This window comes from Aulonocara sp. 'chitande type north' Nkhata Bay, linkage group LG1 (assembly GCF_057382095.1).
Source record: "Aulonocara sp. 'chitande type north' Nkhata Bay isolate Kocher_YH1m ecotype deep benthic linkage group LG1, A_spYH_male_GT1.1, whole genome shotgun sequence".
Classification (NCBI taxonomy): Eukaryota; Metazoa; Chordata; class Actinopteri; order Cichliformes; family Cichlidae; genus Aulonocara; species Aulonocara sp. 'chitande type north' Nkhata Bay.
This window is the reverse complement of record NC_141344.1, coordinates 31,091,856-31,110,000: the sequence shown is the minus strand read 5'-3', so window position 1 is coordinate 31,110,000 and position 18,145 is coordinate 31,091,856. Positions and strand designations below refer to the sequence as shown.

The 18,145-nt window shown below is 40.4% G+C and overlaps 2 protein-coding genes across 3 annotated transcripts; one reads left to right on the top strand and one right to left on the bottom strand.

The window, feature by feature from the left end:
- Positions 1 to 1,987: 1,987 nt before the first annotated feature.
- On the bottom strand, positions 1,988 to 12,297 carry LOC147339356 (solute carrier family 25 member 44-like). Its single transcript, XM_086293454.1, has 4 exons — positions 12,042 to 12,297; positions 10,632 to 11,300; positions 10,348 to 10,475; positions 1,988 to 3,890 (listed from the first exon to the last, which is right to left on the bottom strand). Exons 2-4 carry the CDS (start codon positions 11,257 to 11,259, stop codon positions 3,699 to 3,701), a joined length of 948 nt encoding a protein of 315 aa, XP_086149580.1. The 5' UTR covers positions 11,260 to 11,300; positions 12,042 to 12,297; the 3' UTR covers positions 1,988 to 3,698.
- Positions 12,298 to 13,299: 1,002 nt separating this feature from the next.
- Positions 13,300 to 17,851, top strand: psma4 (proteasome 20S subunit alpha 4). Of its 2 annotated transcripts, none has more exons than XM_086293467.1 (9): positions 13,300 to 13,429; positions 13,835 to 13,860; positions 13,960 to 14,002; positions 14,447 to 14,609; positions 14,699 to 14,776; positions 15,076 to 15,164; positions 16,430 to 16,560; positions 16,882 to 17,005; positions 17,128 to 17,851. In XM_086293467.1, the coding sequence occupies exons 2-9, from the start codon at positions 13,858 to 13,860 to the stop codon at positions 17,280 to 17,282; spliced, it is 786 nt and encodes a 261-aa protein (XP_086149593.1). In that variant the 5' UTR covers positions 13,300 to 13,429; positions 13,835 to 13,857; the 3' UTR covers positions 17,283 to 17,851. The 2 variants fall into 2 exon arrangements, with proteins under 2 accessions (XP_086149593.1, XP_086149601.1); XM_086293475.1 differs by having other exon boundaries at positions 13,339 to 13,429; positions 13,793 to 13,860.
- Positions 17,852 to 18,145: the final 294 nt, after the last annotated feature.

The window sequence follows — 18,145 nt, the reverse complement described above, 5'->3', positions numbered from 1 at the left end:
TCTCCGTCTGTCCCTGTGCTCCCTCCCTTTCTCCTCCCTATGTGTAATGATCCCTCATGGCAGACCAAACCCCCTCGACCTCTGCCTCCTCTCCCCCTCAACAGACACATTTATACACCTACACACACACACACACACACACACATATCTCTGATGGTTTGTTCTGATTAGAGAATTCTTTTCATGACCTCAAACTGCTGTTTAGTTTCAAGGTTTTCAGGTCTCATCTCATCTGCAGTGGAAATAAATTCAAATCTTTTTCGCTAAATTTCTCAGAGCTGATTAAACAAAGAGCGCTATCATGTACTGAATAGCAAATCCGATTTTAAAGGATGTGTTTGAAGTAGCAGAAATCGTGTTTTTGCTTAGTTTTTGAGTAGTTGGAGGGGTTTCCACCTCTACAGAGGTGAACGTGGTGCGTTATAAGTTGTTTTCTGGATTTGTTACAAGACAATAAAAGCTGTCCATATGAAGACACTGTTTCCCAAATTTTAACACCTATGTGGAGTTCCCTTGCAGAAGCAGTGTCACAATCTGTTGCATGACCTTTATTTTTGCTTGAAATGAGGACTGATTGAATTAGGACCCCCATCTTATGTCTCCCTTCTGTTTGTTAGGCTGCAAAGAAATCACTTTACAGTATAAGGTGGAGAGGAGAAAAGATTACAGTGGTCTTCTAAAGATGAAATTTTCATCCACACAATGAACACATCATCATCTCATCACTTTCGCTGAAGATGAGACATAGACTTATGTAATAAAACTCCTTTGTGGTCACTATTTGCCCTCTCTTCACATATCAAACAACATTCTTGTGTAATCGTCTTTTCAATACCACGCTCATGTGGATGCTTTCAGTGCACCACACACCCTACACAGCTTCCACCAATACATCCCATGAGAATGAGGGGCCCTCCCTTTAACCCTGGCCAAGTCAGATTTGTTCTCCGTCTGACGGCCCCTCATCAATCTTTTTGACAAAATGCCTCCCAGACATGGCTTGATAATTAATGTATAGCTCAGAACAGGGAGCACTCTGTCATCCCACCAGGAAGTGTCAGCTCAAAGGAGGCCTCTGCCGTCTTCACTCGGCCTCCTTGTTTGTTTCATTCATCAGTAGATTTGTCCGTTGGTCTCTGGGTGGCTTTATTTTCAAAGGGAAAGTGAACGTTTTGTTTGGCATAGAGAGACAGTTGGAGGATGTGTGACAGGCTCAGAGGGAAGAGTGTACGCTGTAAGAGCATTGCCTTTTGCCATCTGTTGTCCAGCTCATGCAAATTGAGCTTTTTAACGTACGTGTCAGTTGCGTTGGTGCTGCAATCTGTTTAATCTGATCTTAAAGAGTCAGGGTTTTTCACTCGTGTAGGTCTCCAGTGACCTTTCTGAAGAACTGAGAACGTGTGACTGTACACTAGCACTTTTATTATTATGATAACAAGGATTCCAGTCTTCACACTAAAATATTTGCAAAGCTATTCTATTGGGAATAACACCATTTAAACCCAGTGGACTTTGCAAAGTAGATCCTTTCATCTCATTATCTAACTAACATAATGAGATATGACCTTTGGTGCCAGAGCGTCACCTTGGATAAGATCTATGGATGCCTTACGGTTAGGTGAACATCAAGGAAACACATTGTCCCATCAGACCCTCTTATCTGCACGTTGAACTCCCCGAGGACCGTACACAGGAATGCACAATATTGACATGCACCCTCATTACAATAATAATTAAAAAGATTTTAATCTCAGTGAGATTATTTCCTTGAATAACTAAGATAAAAAACAATAACAACACTAAAGCCAACACTGAAACTAATCAAAAATTAAACTGGAAATAAATAAAAACTGAACAGAAACAAGAAAACCCAATATGGAAACTACTGGATTAAAAGCAAAGTCAAAGATTCAAGTAGAAACACCCCCCCCCCCCCCCCCCAAAAAGAAAAAACTATAATAACTGACAGACTCCTTTTTATAGCTCTTATGTTTTATTGAACAAATACCTGAAGACACACTGACACATGATATGAACCCAGGTGTATTCTGCGTGACATAATCAGGTTTAGATTTACAGTAAAAGACAAAAATATATCACTTTCATTAGTCACTCGAGGCTGCATAAATGAAAATGGGGAAAAAAGTATTAATCTTAAAAAAACATTTTGCATGAATTCCCAGCTCATCCATATGGAGTCTTAGTTTTGGTTCATTCCAAAGTCCAACTGGGATCCCGTGAGTTATTCCAACACAGCAGACGTACGCGTAACTTAACACATGGACAGTTATGGCTCCACCTAAACGTTTAGACACGTTACCTTCTCCTGTCTTAGAATCCTTTCTACAATCTGACCATTTCAGATTATTTTAAATAAATGTTTTGTTTTGTAATTGACTACCTTCTACAAAGTGCAACTAAAAACACCTCTGTGAGCCCAAAGTTACTCCTCTTAAGCAAATGTTAGTCACCATATTCCCCAAAAGAAAATAAACCTGAAAAAATAATAATTTAGGTCTTTTTAAAATTCACACAGCTTAGAGGAAACATACAAATACATTGTGCTGAAATGGACAAAGCATTCACATTATTGCACATATACTGTCACAATAGCGAAACAGCAGTTAGTTCACAACCAGGTTAGAGTCACAGCCCGAGCATAATGGAAAGATTTCACTTGTAGTCGCCTTCCTGTTAGATAACAAAACACTAAATGAGCCTTTTACTAACCAGCTTGATCACAGTGATATTTTCAACACTGCTAATAAAACCCCTCAGTAAAGTCAGTAAAAAGTGTAAATAAAACATTATACGGTATATGTACCATGTTTTGGATCGTGTCAAGTGCATGAGGACTTTGAATCAAAATAAAAATCTGTCACATTGTAGATTCTAAAGTGAAATGTTTGAATGCAACCTGGCTGATGCACACAGCTTTAAAAAGCATTCGCATTAAAAAGGCAGGTTTTAAAAAAAACAACAACAAAAAAAGGCCAAGAAAAAGGAACTTCAAACGGAGATAAAAGCCAGTCTGGTGAACATAAGGACACAAACACTTGGGAAAGATTTATTTACTGCTGATGTGAATGCGTCATCGCCAGTTAAATGAACTTCATCCAAACCATCATCAAAACACATCTTGGCTTTTTTTAGAAGAGCACAAACACAGGTTACTACAGTAACCATCTGGTTATTCACACAAATGATCAAACATAACTGTCAGCAATCAACTCTCCACAGCAAAGGTCCTCAAACAAGACTTTCAATCATCAAAATGCCAACACATGAGGATCAAATATATAAAGTAAATATATAAAGTAAGTCCCATTAGGCTGCATTATCTTCCATGCCCTCGCCATTACTGAAACAAAATGGCATCACCCCTTTAATTCGTACCAAACAGCAGCAGGTTCTGTTAATCGGCAACACATAAAAACTGTAAACCTGGTTAATATTCTTAATAACCAGGTAATTCATGTTAAGGTTACTGGTTTGTTTGTTTGTTTGAAGTTGGTTTGAAGTTTGAAGATTAGAATTCATAGTGTGTATTTAAATTACTCCATTTTGACCCCAGGGCTGTTAAATGCAATTAAAGCAAATCCTTTTTCACTCAGTACTTACACACAAAGTCTAAATTAGGGTTGAGGGCTACAAGTGGCACAACAAACTGGTCCTTATATTGTCTCTCCAGATATCTTCTACCAGTGTCTTGAATCCACCAGCTCTGGTCGCAAACTCAGTTTCTTTAGTGTCTCATAGCCAACCACCATGACGATGGCGGTGGGTGTGGATGAAATGATGCGTGCAGACAGTCCTTTGGTCAATCCCCAGAAGCCCTCCTCTTTGATCAGCTCCCTGAACGTCTCAATGATGGAGTTCCTCCCTTCAACCTAAACACATACAAATCCCATTACCATTTAGAACCACACAAACATCACAGCTAAGAGTAGGGCTGGGTAATGTGTTTAATCTAGTCAGTCAAGGCAAACATTTCCTTATTTTCGTTTAGTAATGTAATATTTACGCTTTAAGGGAGAAACTGCGAGTTAGTTCAAAAAAAAAAAATAATAAAAAAAATTGTGAGTCATTGTCAAAATAAAGTTTTACTCTTTGGTCATGTTTTTTTTTTGTTTGTTTGTTTGTTTTACAAGCTGGACCTGGGCCCTATTTCAGGAAGCCGGTTTAGAAAACTCAGAGTGAAAAACGATACTCGGGGTTACTCAACCCTGAGTATCCCCGAACTGTCCAACTCGGAATATTCGGTTTCAGAAAGGCTGATAACAATTAGTTCAGTCAACGCGGAGTTGCTTTAACCCCAAGTTAAGCGCACGCACGAGGATACATAAAGCCCTGATTAGTGGAGCACAGATTGAGCGAGTCACCATGGAGACGGAGGGAAAGAAGGCGCGGTCAATGTATTTTACAGCGCTTGAGGCCGAAATTCTGATGGCAGCATATGCCGATAACATGCAAATTTTGCGGAAAAAAAGTAACACAGCCTCAGCTGCAAAAGAAAGAGAGCATGCATGGCAAAACAAAGCCGACAGAGTCGATGCGTGAGTGTTAATTTAAACATTGATCTAGAGATTTCCACCCATTTAACACGTTATTTCATTTTATTTTATTTTATTTTTTATTTCATACATTTGATTTTGTGATGTGATGTGAGCGCAGGTGCAACCCAACAGGCCCCAAACGTTCCTGGCAGCAAGTAAAAATGAAATATAAAAATATAGTCCAAACAGGTAAGGTGTAATTGTATTATGAGCCATAGTGCTTGGTCTGTTTGTCCGATGTAAATCAATTGCAGTTAGAGGCTACATTAATTTCCCCTCTGTAAGCACTTATTGAAATTATCTGAGCACATTACAAGTACATATTTGCTTACTCTGTATGCTCAAATGTGACCCGTTATAGCCAACAGAAAAAAAAGCGGAGGCCCGAAAAACAGGTGGGGGTCCTCCACCACCACCACTCACAGAGCCTGGCCACTTGGCTTCCACATTTGTGATAATGTTGGCAGCATCACATATGATCTTCACAGTGCAGAGAACACAAATTAGCATCCATTACTAATAATGAAATAATTTGTTAGTTTGAAATGCTACAGGGAACTATGTACCTGTACATTAATGCTGTGGAAAGACTTCCTGTTCACATAGTCTCCTTCATTTACTGAAGGAGCAATGATTGGAATGTGAGTGCCATCTATACAGCCAATCACGCCTGGGAACCGTGAGAATAAATGTAAAATTTAAGTAGTAGTTCAAGTATCACCACATCATGGATTAAGTTTTGTTCATCCTGCTACCTGCAATTTTGTGGCATCCCTCTTTGATGAATCTTGTGGGTCTATGACCGGGGAACACCACAAACGAGTACACGAGACGTTTCAGTGCAACTGTAACATTCCTGACTGCCCGACAGACGGTAGCCTTGGAAACGTGCTCAGCGTCACCAATATTATACAGAAAGCTCCCGTTTGCAAAAAACCGAAGTGCAATACAAATAATATGTACAGAACTGAGAGGATGTCCACGATGTGTCACATGAGCAATATTAGGCCTGAGGATGTTATTCAAATAAATTGTAGATTGTGCTGAAAAACGGTAACGTTCACACAGAAAATCATCAGGAAATGATAAAATGTCCAAACGCGCTCTAATCACTCTCTCCCGGCGGAGAGCTCTGCGGAGAATTTGGGCTTCAACATCTGCTGGCTCTTCAAGGAAGGAGCACGCCATGTCTGACACTTCCTACAGTCAGGTTTCTGACAAAGAGGCGGAGAAGGTCAGGGTTAGTTGAAGTAAACCTGCTAGGGGGCAGGTTAGCTTCACGGAGTGTGTCGTCATAGTAACTCACTCAGAATTAATCTAAACTCGCTTTGTGAAACCGAAAACCCAGAGTTTTCGTTAACTCAGGGTATACTTACTCAGAGTTTGCACTAAACCGGCTTCCTGAAATAGGGCCCTGGTCTTGAAGTAAGGGCTACCAGATCATCTATGGTTTAGAGAGAACTTAAAGAAGAATAGCACCGATCCAAAATAAATAAATAAATAAATGACATTTCCTGATCATGTTTGACTCAAATGAGACCATCCATTAAAGGGTGGTGGAGGGGGACGACGCCTCGGACAGGTTGCCAATTTGTCACTGGGCTAATAGCTGATTTTGACTTCTGCATTGAAACATCACTGTAGGTATGTCATAACCACAAACACCTCTGAAACTCTACACTATCACCCATGGCATAACCCGACATGACATGCACCTCTCTGGAAATGTAACTACACGTCACATCAATGGAGCAACCAGTGTAATCGGCCTTTTCTGTACTTTCGATCCCTCCTGTGCATTTCTGGCTACATTTTCTCTGCAGTTCTTCAGTTTATCAGTGACAGAACCATCACCACCTCACCTAATAATCACAGCATTATTTATAATGACTTTATAGATTTGTTTCTATCAAGGCTGCCATCGCATATAAGACACCTGGACATAATTACAAGGTGGTTAACACCCGCAGGTATGAATGCTGGTAACAGCCTCGGCCACATGTGTACGTTACATCACAGACTCTACAAGGATTCAACTGTAACACACACACCCAGACAACTCTTCACATTTACACTTACAGCCAATTTATAACTACTATTTATGCTAGCATGGGTGTTTTTGGACTGTGGCAAGGCAGCCATGTGGGCAAGAAGGCCACATAAGCACAGAGGGAACATGCAAGCTTCACATAGAAATGTGCAGTTGACTTATGCACATGAACTCTTGACTTCAAACAAGTGGATTGTGTTGGACTCTGTTGTGTATATAAAATGTTTATGTTTGTTTAGTGTAACACTGAGGGCCGTGGGAGCGCTGCAATTTAAAATTCCTGTGTATAATCTGTACATATGGTTTTTGAAGATAAAGCTAACTTTGACTTTAGTGCCATTTTTTGCAACACATTCAACTTGCTATACATAAATATAACTTCCATATCCTAAATTTTAATCATATGTTTGCAATAAGTCCAGAGAGACTAAATAAATTGCTTAAAAGTGCAACAGACCACCAAAAAGCTTAAAATGTTTTTTTAAACACATTATTCATAACTTCATTTTGAGGTACTCTTGCTATAACCTGCAGCAAAAATGAAAATAAATGTATATTGTGGCCAATATGCAAAACGTATGCATGCACATCAACACAGACCATTTCCAAAAGTGCATTCAAACTTCTAAGGCACAAAAGTCAAACATGACTTTTTAATAACACAAGTGAAGCTGTGATAAGCCTTGGAGAGGGAAAAAAGGGGGGGAGGAATTACATCTTTTTGTTTTCGCAGTTATTGGCACTCATGAAAACATTTAACAGTTTATGATGAAAACGTGGTGATATATATTGCGACACAGGAAGCGCTGTGAACAGCTGATCATATTGATAAAACACCTGCATCAGCATTATAATGTTTTTGTTGTTGCACATGCTTTTCACGTGATTGACATTAGCAGAAGGAAACAGCGGTCTGGAACACGCTGAAGGCACGATATAAGCACAACTCCTGGAGTTTTATATGCAAAAAAAATAATGCTCTAACTTATTTGGTTGCATTTCTACCAGCATTTAAAAATGGATATGCAAAGCTGGAAGCACAGGCAATCCTGCTGGTGATAAAGAATAGGAAGGGTCATTTTCACACAGACTTCTTTTTGCAACCAAAGGTGCCACCACCTGTATGCCATTCGACAGGAAGCAGTTTTCCCTTATATACAGTCTATACTTCCAACATTTGTATTTGGTGAGAAATATAATAGCTTACCTGGACTTGGGGCTGCTCGATTATGGCAAAAATTATAATCACGATTATTTTCACTGAAATTGAGATCTCGATTATTTGACGATATTTATTTAACCCTTTAAGATCTACCATAGCACCAAGTCCGCCAGAGCTTATATTATTTTTTTTTACATGCTGTAGTGCCATTTCAAGTGAGCATTTCAAGTTGCTATACATCAATACAACTGTTATAGCCCATATTTTAATAATATGCATGCATTAAGTCCATAGTAATTACATTAATTGCAAAAAAGTGCAATAAACTACAAAAAAATTGAAAATCGCTTTTGTTTGGTTTTTTTTTACATATATTTCTACTTGGGGAAATTTAAGAGGCTTATCCCTCAAAACTTTAAATACAAAAAAGTTGCAAAAAATAGTTTCCCACCACAGGAAATTTATTTTGAGTCTCTTCATAGTTTTATTTTGGAGATACAGCAATTTCTATATACTGCAGGAAAAACAAACATATGATGAAAATTTGCAAAGAAAACAGCATATCCATCAAAATTGTAAAAATTTCCAGCAGTGCAATTCGAGTTCTAAGCATCCCAGAAACTATTCAGAAAAGTATAGTCAAACATGACCTATAAAAACACCAGTATATGCTTTTAAGGCCTACAAGTAAAAAACTACATTTCCTGCGAAAATGACGTCACTTCCGGTTTCGGACAGGAAATGGCAGACATGCGATAGTTCGCTCTGACGTCTGTTTCAATGTGGGAAGTGTTATGAACAGCTGATCAGATCGGCAAAGCCTGTTTCTGGAATAGGGCTTTGGAGCGTGATGTCACGGGGGTGGGCGTGGAAAGGATTTTGGCCCGATCCGCCATTTTGGGGGTCTAAGTAAGGAGCGAAAGCATAGCCATGGTTCGTACTTGCTGTGTGCTCGGCTGCAATGTTCGATCTTACGACCGGCACGGGAATAAGTTTGGATTGTCTTTTTATGCTTTCCCAACCTGGAAGCAACATGAAGGAGCTCATGTATCGGATATTACCAAACGAAGGCGTCTAGCCTCGATAGCAGCCGTGAGACGAGCTGATATCAAGTTCTGTTACGTCTCCAGATATCAGCTGGTGTGCTCAAGACATTTTCATTCCGGTAAGTTCTAAATATGTTCACATCACACTTTATAGCTGAATAATATTATCGTTGGTGGTCTCGGAAGTTATAGAAATTGCGATCAAACATCGAATGGAGTGACTTTGCAGACATATGTGCTATGTAAAGATTCGCAGGAGGAGACAGGGAGGACACAAATTGGCGTTAATAATTTGCCCAATTATCAATGTGTTAATTTGCATCTACTTTACAATTATGGGCACATAATTGGGCATAATGGGGCAGGGATAGCTCAGTAGGTAGAGTGGTTGCCCCATGATCGGAAGGTCGGGGGTTCGATTCCCCTTAACAGCTACCCTGAGGTACCCCTGAGCAAGGTACCGTCCCTACACACTGCTCCCCGGGCGCCCAATGGCTGCCCACTGCTTCACTGAGTGAATGGGTTAAATGCAGAGAGCAATTTCCCCACGGGGCTCAATAAAGTACAATAATGTACACACTTTCTTCTCATAATATGATAACGATATTTTAGCAGTTTAATGATAAATGTATAACATTAATTATGGTGGGGGGTGGAAAATGGCTATTTCACTCGATGCACTCCAGCTGACTTACCTTGGTATGAATGATGACGTACTCAGAGTTTGGCGGCTTGAAAATAGCCAAATCTTGCACCCAGCCATTTGTAAATTGGATATGCGCCTCCAGTGACTTGTAATTACGAAACTGGTTCGCAGTGTAAGCGCTTACTCCACAAACAAGATAGGTGAAGATATCGGGGTAGGACAGTGGCGGCAAGTCGTCTGGGTCTTTACTCCACTGCCGTATTTCATATGGGTCCAGATTTGCGATGCACTCTATTTTTTTCAAATACCGCTGCTTCGCGCATATGCAAAACAAATTATTGCGCTAGCTTACGCGGTTCTGGTTCTACAGGGATTTAAAGGGTTAACAATAACAATGTATTGAATAATGACTTTAAAAAATAATATAAAATAGTGTGCAAATACTGATAACAGTGCAAATGTTTGCAATATAAAAAATAAATGAAAAATGTAAACCTCTATGTTTAGTGAACTTTGCAGTGTTGCTCTGTGGTGCAGCTACGACACTGTAGCAAAGTTTACACACTATGTCTACTTGATCCACGTCTGACTCCGCGAACCCACAATGTTTCCACACCACTGAAGTTTTTTTTTACCTCTCTTTTCAACCACCGGCAGTCACTCTCCTCTCCGAATAACTTCTGCTTAGCTTTCCGAGCTTCCCTTGGGTCCTCTTAATTGTTGTGACGCGTGTTCAAAATGCAGAGAGGTGCGCTCGATTTGCCACACGGAGCAGCGCGAGAGTAAAGCACGAGGGAGGGGCTAATAATCGGCTCAGTCATTTTTAATGATCGTTGAAAGCCCAGATTGTAATCGTGATTAAAATTCGATTAATTGAGCAGCCCTACCTGGACTCGGGCTCTGACCACATCCATTGGATTGGTGACAGTAGAGGCAGTAGCAGCAGCTAGTGGTCCAGCCATGGCTTGTAAGATCAGATGAGGACAGTCGCTGGGAGCCAGTTTAGAGAGTTGCTCTGCAGAACATTACACATGCAGATATGGTATTAATCACATGTTGAGGCCATGAAGCATTCATTCACACTACAAATTTACTAAAATAATGAAGACACAAAAGATAAGACAGACTTACAGCCTCAAAGTCAAGAAACTGCACTATAGCTTCCACTTACCAGCATAAAAGTGATAGAAAGGCCACCACACAGCACTGTTCGGTATATAGGTGAGTAAAGAAGCCACATATCCCCTGTAGAAACCCCTAAACCCATCAGCAGCAAAAATCTGGGCAATAATGTTCCTGGTTTGGCCAAACACTTTCTTTGGCTTTCCAGTCTCAGTGTTTGAGTCAAGCCGAAAGCGTGTGAGGTGCTGCCCTTGGCCCTGCATCATCAGCTGCTGAGATATGACGTCAATGGGAACAGTGATGCTCTGAGCGACCAGGGAGGCCGAGCCCCCCGCCACCAGTGACTTGACGGTGTTGTCCTCTGAATACTGCGAAACGTACTTCCTCACCAGCTCATAGGTGGTTATGTACGCTTGGCCTGAGATGAGGGTGAAGGTGTTGACCATGAAGCCACGATACAGGCCTCGTACGCCCTCCACCCGCAGGATCTTGAAGAAGGCATCGAAGGTGCCGCCATAGAGTGACTTGCCCTTCTGCACTTGTAGTCGAGTCCGGATCAGAGTGGCCGGGTAGACTGTGGCCCGGATTGTCATAGTCATGAACAACCCGAAGGAGTAGAACTTCTTTTTGTCGAGGTCCTCCCATTCGATGATCTGGATGTTCCTTTTCTGCTGCATCCTGACAGCTGTAGGTGCCCCCTCATCAGACGGATTCTTGTCTAACACACGGAGGGAAAAAAAAGGAAAGAAAACAGAACTGTCTTTAAAGTGGCAGCTAAAAGAAACTGTGTGGGGTTTTTTTTTATATTCAAAATGAAAAACTGGCAAACATTTTGTGTTCTGAAACTCTTTTAGACACTGTATTCTGGAGATGAAGGGCAAGTGCAGAAACTTCATGAAAATCCTCCTGGATGCAATAATAACCTCTCCAATTTAGGCGATCTTGTACCATTTTGTCATTCCTAATATTACCTAAATATATTACGAAATGCCTTTAATACAAAACTGGTTGTTACTTCTCCTTGAGCAGTAATGTTTAACTTACATCCAGTTATCTACGAATGAGTTCAAGGGTCATGCTGACACTAGCAAATCAAAGCTAAAAGGCTGTTTCTAAAGAAATAAGTGTCTTAAGTAAAAACTGTACTATCATGCTCTTACAAATGTCTGATTATATATGTACACATTATAGGAGAATGTAGCTGACCCCGGTATCAGAGGACACCGCGTTTCTGAGTAAACGTGGAGTCAACTGAAGCGCCAGTGTTTCATCTGAAAACAACACGTAAACCTAATATAGCAACTAACACACTGAGCAAGCCAAGAGCTTCACAAAACGTGCCAGTTGCCACCTACTGGTTTAGCGTTGTTAGCTAACATATTTTAGCTTAAGCCGCGCTAGCCCCGGGGTAAACGATGTTAGCATTGGTTGAACGTTAACTAGCTTCGTGACTACTTACCTATTCGGACATGTGTTTATTTCAGAGTCATCTGCTTAGTGTAAGTCGAGCATGAAACATCGCGTCAACAAACGACTGGGAATGTGTAACTAAAGCTAGCGTGGGTGAAAGACAAGAAAACACGGAGTTGGCTAACTTCCAAGCTAGTCGGCTAACTCTCCGAGATCTTCCTGCTCCCATTCAAACGCCATGCTGTTCAAACAGCCAATCACATGCAAAGTGTCTTCTTCGCTTTCTTTTACTTTACGCTTCCGGATATTTCAGCTGTCTCGTTACTGTCGCGCACCACCAGGGCTGGAGTAGTAAATGTATTTCAGCAAGTTCAAGAGGCAAGAAAGGGCAACTTACCCGAATTTTGTTTTGAATATATACTTTATCAGGGCCCAGTTTCTGATATTAGTTTAAGTAGCGTTTATTATAGTGAACGCGACTTGGTTTAATTTATTGACCATCCATGGTATAAAATATGTTCCTAAGGATATTATAATCTTGGTGTTCCATTGATTTTTACCAAATTAATAAAAGCAAATATTTACAATCTAAAGAAAGAAAGAAGGAAAGAAAGAAAGAAAGAAAAGGGGAAAAAAGTATAACTGAAAACAGAAGAATAGTTCAACTCAATGACAACAATGACCCACAACATGTAAAAACATACCTAATGACCTTATGACTCTAAACTGTGTCATGTGCCATGGCTCAGACGTCATTTAGTATTTTTGCTTCTGCACAAGACAGTGACTATTTGTGAGAAAAACATGGCAGCAAAAGTGAAAGGGTATGTTTACAAGATTGCTGCAAAACAGTGTTGCTGACAATAAAGAGATGGAGGTGGCAAAGTTTACGTTTTTCACTGGGAGTGACCAGAATGGACAGGATTAGAAATGAGTACACTAGACGGTCAGCTCAGGTTGAGGACAAAGTTAGAGAGGCAAGGCTGAGATGGCCTGGATATGTGCAGAGGAGTGACAGTGGGTGTATTGGACTAGGAATGTTAAAAATAGAGCTGCCAGGCAGGAAAAACAGAGAAATTCCTCACAGGAGGACATACAACCCATATGCAAAGGGTTGGTGTGACAGAGGAGGCGGTTTATCCGCTGTGTCTACCCCTAGAGGGAGCAGATGAAAGAAGGAGGAGGATGTACTTTTGCTTCAGTAAAGTTGTCATTTTTAAAAGTGCCATTAGGGGGTGTTCAAGTACATCACTAACCAGCAGTCAGTGAGCTGTGCACTGTGTTACAGACTGATCGGTCCTCCCACTGAGAGGTGGCGCTGCTGAGCGGCTACTTCACTGACGCGGTACGCCGGTGTTTGTGAGGAAACGCCAAACTGAAAGTAGTGGACCTCTCATCCTGGGCAGAAGTACGCCAACTTAGACTCGTTCATCCGAGGTAAATAATACACAATTACTATATAGTCACTACAGTACTTGTTATTCTAGCATAATTTTACATCTTTACTTCCTTTTGTCGTGGAGCAGCTTGGCGACTTCGTTTGTTATGAACTAGCTCGTTAGCATGCTAGCTAGCATGCTGAGATATTGCAGATTCATTCTGCTGCACCAGTTAGCCGACTAGCTGCCATGGGCTTATTAAAGCACGCGTTGTTTTTGTAAACCAGCCTCAGAAACTTTTAGCACCTATTTTGGTTTCTGACTTTAGCTAAATATATGTTCACTTTCTTTATCCCTGAATTCAGATACGTCTTGTGTCAATTTTAAAAAGGCATCGTTGTGTGGGTCTTGTCTTCTGCAGCTTACGCCTGTCTGTAACTGCTGCTCTTTTTACCTTTTCCAGGATATTGCCAGCGACTTGAGAAAATGGTACGTAGCTGTTATACTTTTTAAAAATCTCAAAATGTTGTTTGTTTATTTTTTTTTAACTAGTATAGGCATTCATTTTGTGTTGTTGTTATTTTTTAGTCTCGCAGATATGATTCCCGGACAACCATATTTTCTCCAGAGGGTATGTTTTATTTCTTATCTAAGACTTTGTAACCAAATACTGGTCAAAATAATCCAACACAAGAGGCCCAATACTATCATTCTATTATTACATTATTACAATATTACAATCTTCTGAGTTTTTGTTATTTTTATCCCTCTATGAACTTCAAAACAAATACAAACTATCCAAATACACCAACTCATGACTAGTACTTAAAGCAGGAACATGTGGTTTAATGAGCCTAGTACAACCCCCAAGAAATAAACACTCTGGGTCAACGCATGAATAATTTGAGTTTAGTATTTTACTTCAGGGGCTACCTGTGAGCTCGTATCCATGGTGAAACTGTTGTAAAAGTATTTGTCTTTAGTATTTTATATAGCCACTGTTTTCCAAAAACTGGTCTTAAAGGGGTTTGTTTTTTCAGTATTGTTCACCTAAAAACCCGACTGTAATTTACAGGACGCCTGTATCAGGTGGAGTACGCAATGGAAGCAATCGGTCACGCTGGAACGTGTCTGGGTATCCTAGCAAATGACGGGGTGCTGTTGGCAGCAGAGAGACGCAACATCCACAAACTGCTTGATGAGGTTTTCTTCTCTGAGAAGATCTACAAACTCAATGAGTAAGTGAGCTTCACTAGATTCTTACCTTCAAAATGTAGTCATTCATTTTGTTTTTTGGTTAACATTGCGTTTGTGGTCACATTTTCAGAGACATGGCCTGCAGCGTTGCTGGGATCACATCAGATGCTAATGTACTGACAAATGAGCTGCGGCTAATTGCACAGAGGTGAGTTTCAGAAGGAGACACATTTATGGCTGTAATTAGAAACAAAGGGATGATGGTGAATGCAGGCTGATATAACCACCACCAGCAGTTGTTTTCATAGCCATAAATAAAGAAAAGCCTAAATATGTGTAGACTGGTGCACTTTCAAAATGAATCTTATTACTTGAGTTATTTTATCACAAAATGTGTTAAATAGTTGGTGATCTGAAGTTTGAGATTACAGCCTTAAACATGTGTCTGTAGTTTCTAACCATTTCTCTCATTTACACCAACCACTAACCAGTTTGAATTCTTCTTAGGTATTTATTGCAGTACCAGGAGCCAATACCCTGTGAGCAGCTGGTCACAGCTCTGTGTGACATTAAGCAAGCTTACACACAGTTCGGAGGTAAGATGCACTGTCTGTTTTAATGCTCACAGCCTTTTACATTGCTCACCATGGCAAATCTCCTCAACTTATTGTCAGTCCTTACTTTTAAAGTGTTTTAAATGGGGATGTGCTTGACTGGTCAACTAGACATTTAAACACTGCTGCCCTTGCTCTTTAACACCAGAAACACTAGTTAGTTAAACATCCATTCATCTGCTTATCCTTTTCAGGGTTGCGGGGGGTGCTGGAGCCTATCCCAGCTGTCATAGGGCGAGAGGCGGGCTAACACACAGAAACAGAAAATCATTCGCACTCACATTCACAACTATGGGCAATTTAGATTAATCAGTTAACCTATCCCCAATAAGTGCATGTCTTTGGATTGTGGGAGGAAGCCGGAGTACCTGGAGGGAACCCACGCAAACATGGGGAGAACATGCAAACTCCATACAGAAAGACCCCAGTTTAATGGTGGAGTTGAACTCAGGACCTTCTTGCTGTGCGGCAGCAGTGCTAACCACCATGCCACCGGTTAAACATAATATTCTTATTTTATTATTGTACAACTGTAGTTCCCGGTTCAAAGTCATTACTGTGCCAGCAACTGCTAACCATGGCTATAGCCCCTGAAAGACAGCTGCACCACCCTCGCTCTGTCTGTCTATGAAGGGAAGTTTTGAATGGGAAAGAGGTGGGAGTAAAAAGAGGACAGCCATGCTAACCCGTGTAATGCTGCAGTACTTTGATTTTAGAAAGAATTAGCAGGTGTATGTCAGCTGTGTATGGAAACAGCAACCAAAGCCAGGTGTAACCACAATCCACAGCAAGGTGTGGAGGCTAGCATGTTGCTGTTGCTGCTAGCACTGCAAACTAATCTGACACTTTGTGTTTTTGCAGTGTTATACATCCATGATACAAAGTGAGACACATAACAGCAACATTTAAAACATGATTTGATTAACAAGAAACGTGATTAACAGTTTCTTCTAGCTACTAAAATACACCAAATATTTATCTACGTCCATTAACGTGCATGCAGTTTTCAGTGTTTTCTCAGTGTGTTTTGTATTCGAGACTAGTCAACTAGTGAGATTTTTTTTTCTGTCATTTAAGTGACTAGTAAATTTGTTGCCAGGAACATCTGTAGCTTTAAATGTCTCTTCATAACACTGACTTTTATACTTTTTTTGTCAAACCTGATATCTGTGAAGCTCTCCTCTCTGCTTAAAACACAAAAGATGTATTTTAGCATTTTCTAATAGCTGTGTGGTTTGTCTTGACAGGTAAGAGGCCATTTGGTGTTTCTCTCCTCTACATGGGCTGGGATAAGCATTACGGCTTCCAGTTGTACCAAAGCGACCCCAGTGGCAACTATGGAGGCTGGAAGGCAACCTGCATTGGAAACAACAGCGCTGTAAGCCTGAAAATACTCTGATAATGAAAATCTGTGAAATGATCTCATTACATACACCAGGTAGTGGGAAGCAAACCAGATTGTAGTCTTAAATCTCAGAAGCTCGTGATAATCCTTTATTTACCTTAGTTTCTTTGATTTTTATTTTATTTCTTTATTTTTTTTGTCTTGGGTTTGGTTAAACCCATATAGTAATGGATATTCTAAATGTTTTTGTTTTTTCTAGTGAAATTCTAGAGGCCTAAGTGACACATGTATACACATATTTTTTTTAATACACTGTTCTTGTGGCGTTTGACACGTTCACTTCTTTTGCTTCAGGCTGCCGTATCCATGCTGAAGCAGGACTACAAAGAGGGAGAGATGACTCTGTCCTCTGCTCTGGCTTTGGCTGTCAAAGTCCTCAACAAAACAATGGATGTCAGCAAGCTGTCGGCAGAGAAAGGTGAGGCGCAAAAGGACTTTCTTACTGTTATTTCCATTTACTATCAGTAGACCAAAATTGGGTCCTGCCTTGTTGCCAATAGTATACGATAATAAAACCCTGTTTCGCACCGACTGTTTCAGTGGAGATTGCCACCCTGACACGGGAAGATGGGAAGACGAAAATAAAAGTGCTGAAACAGAAAGAAGTGGAGGAACTCATCAAGCGCCACGAGGCCGAAGAGGCGAAGGCTGAGAAAGACAAAAAGGAGAAGGAGCAGAAGGAAAAGGACAAATGAGCAAAATAATAACTTTCTTTTCACCCGTGTCACCAAAACCTGTTTTGTTTTGTCTTTTACATTAAACATTTGGAAACTGATAGAAATGTTGGTTTATTTGTACATGTCATACACGTGATCCGTGTTTTATTTACACAATAAAACACGCTTTAGAGCAATATCAATGTAATAAGCAGTATGCTGAATTTTGAAGTTAATTAAAGGCCATCTGTATGGCTGTGTTGTCATAAGCTCCCTTTGTTTTTTGCCACTTGATGGAGCCATCGGTCTTGTGGATGAACACTTTTTATTCAACATAAGAGAAGCTAAGAAAACACTACTACTTTTGGTAGTATCGCAATTAATTGTGAAACTGTCACTTCAAAAATAAAAAAATCCAGCATGTTGAAGCACGCATCTAGTCACCAAAATCGAGATCACAGTTTGACTATTAATTCAAAGAAATAGAAGTTGTTATGTGCTCTGTTTTCCCAGAGAGGCAGATAAATATTTACCACATGTCTTGCATAACCTTCTCTTCCATGACACTGAGCGTTAAAAATAAAGTTTCCTCTGTTTACTGTTGGCCCACTGAGCCTCGCATCCTTCAGCCAGCTCCATCTCACTTCCTCTGTAATGTGATCTGCTTACCACTTGATGGCGAATGTGTTCACCTTTCAAATATACTCCAGCCAATGTCCTGGTCTGTGTTAGGGAACACATGTGCACTTAATTCTTCTCATAGAGTCGTAGCATGGCTCTATCATTTTTATCTCAAAACACTGCTCAGTTTGCACCATAAACTATGAAAAATAACCACCACAATTTGGTTAACAGTCATCAGTCAGCGAACAAGACGTGCTGAATACAGAGCAGTGGAGCCA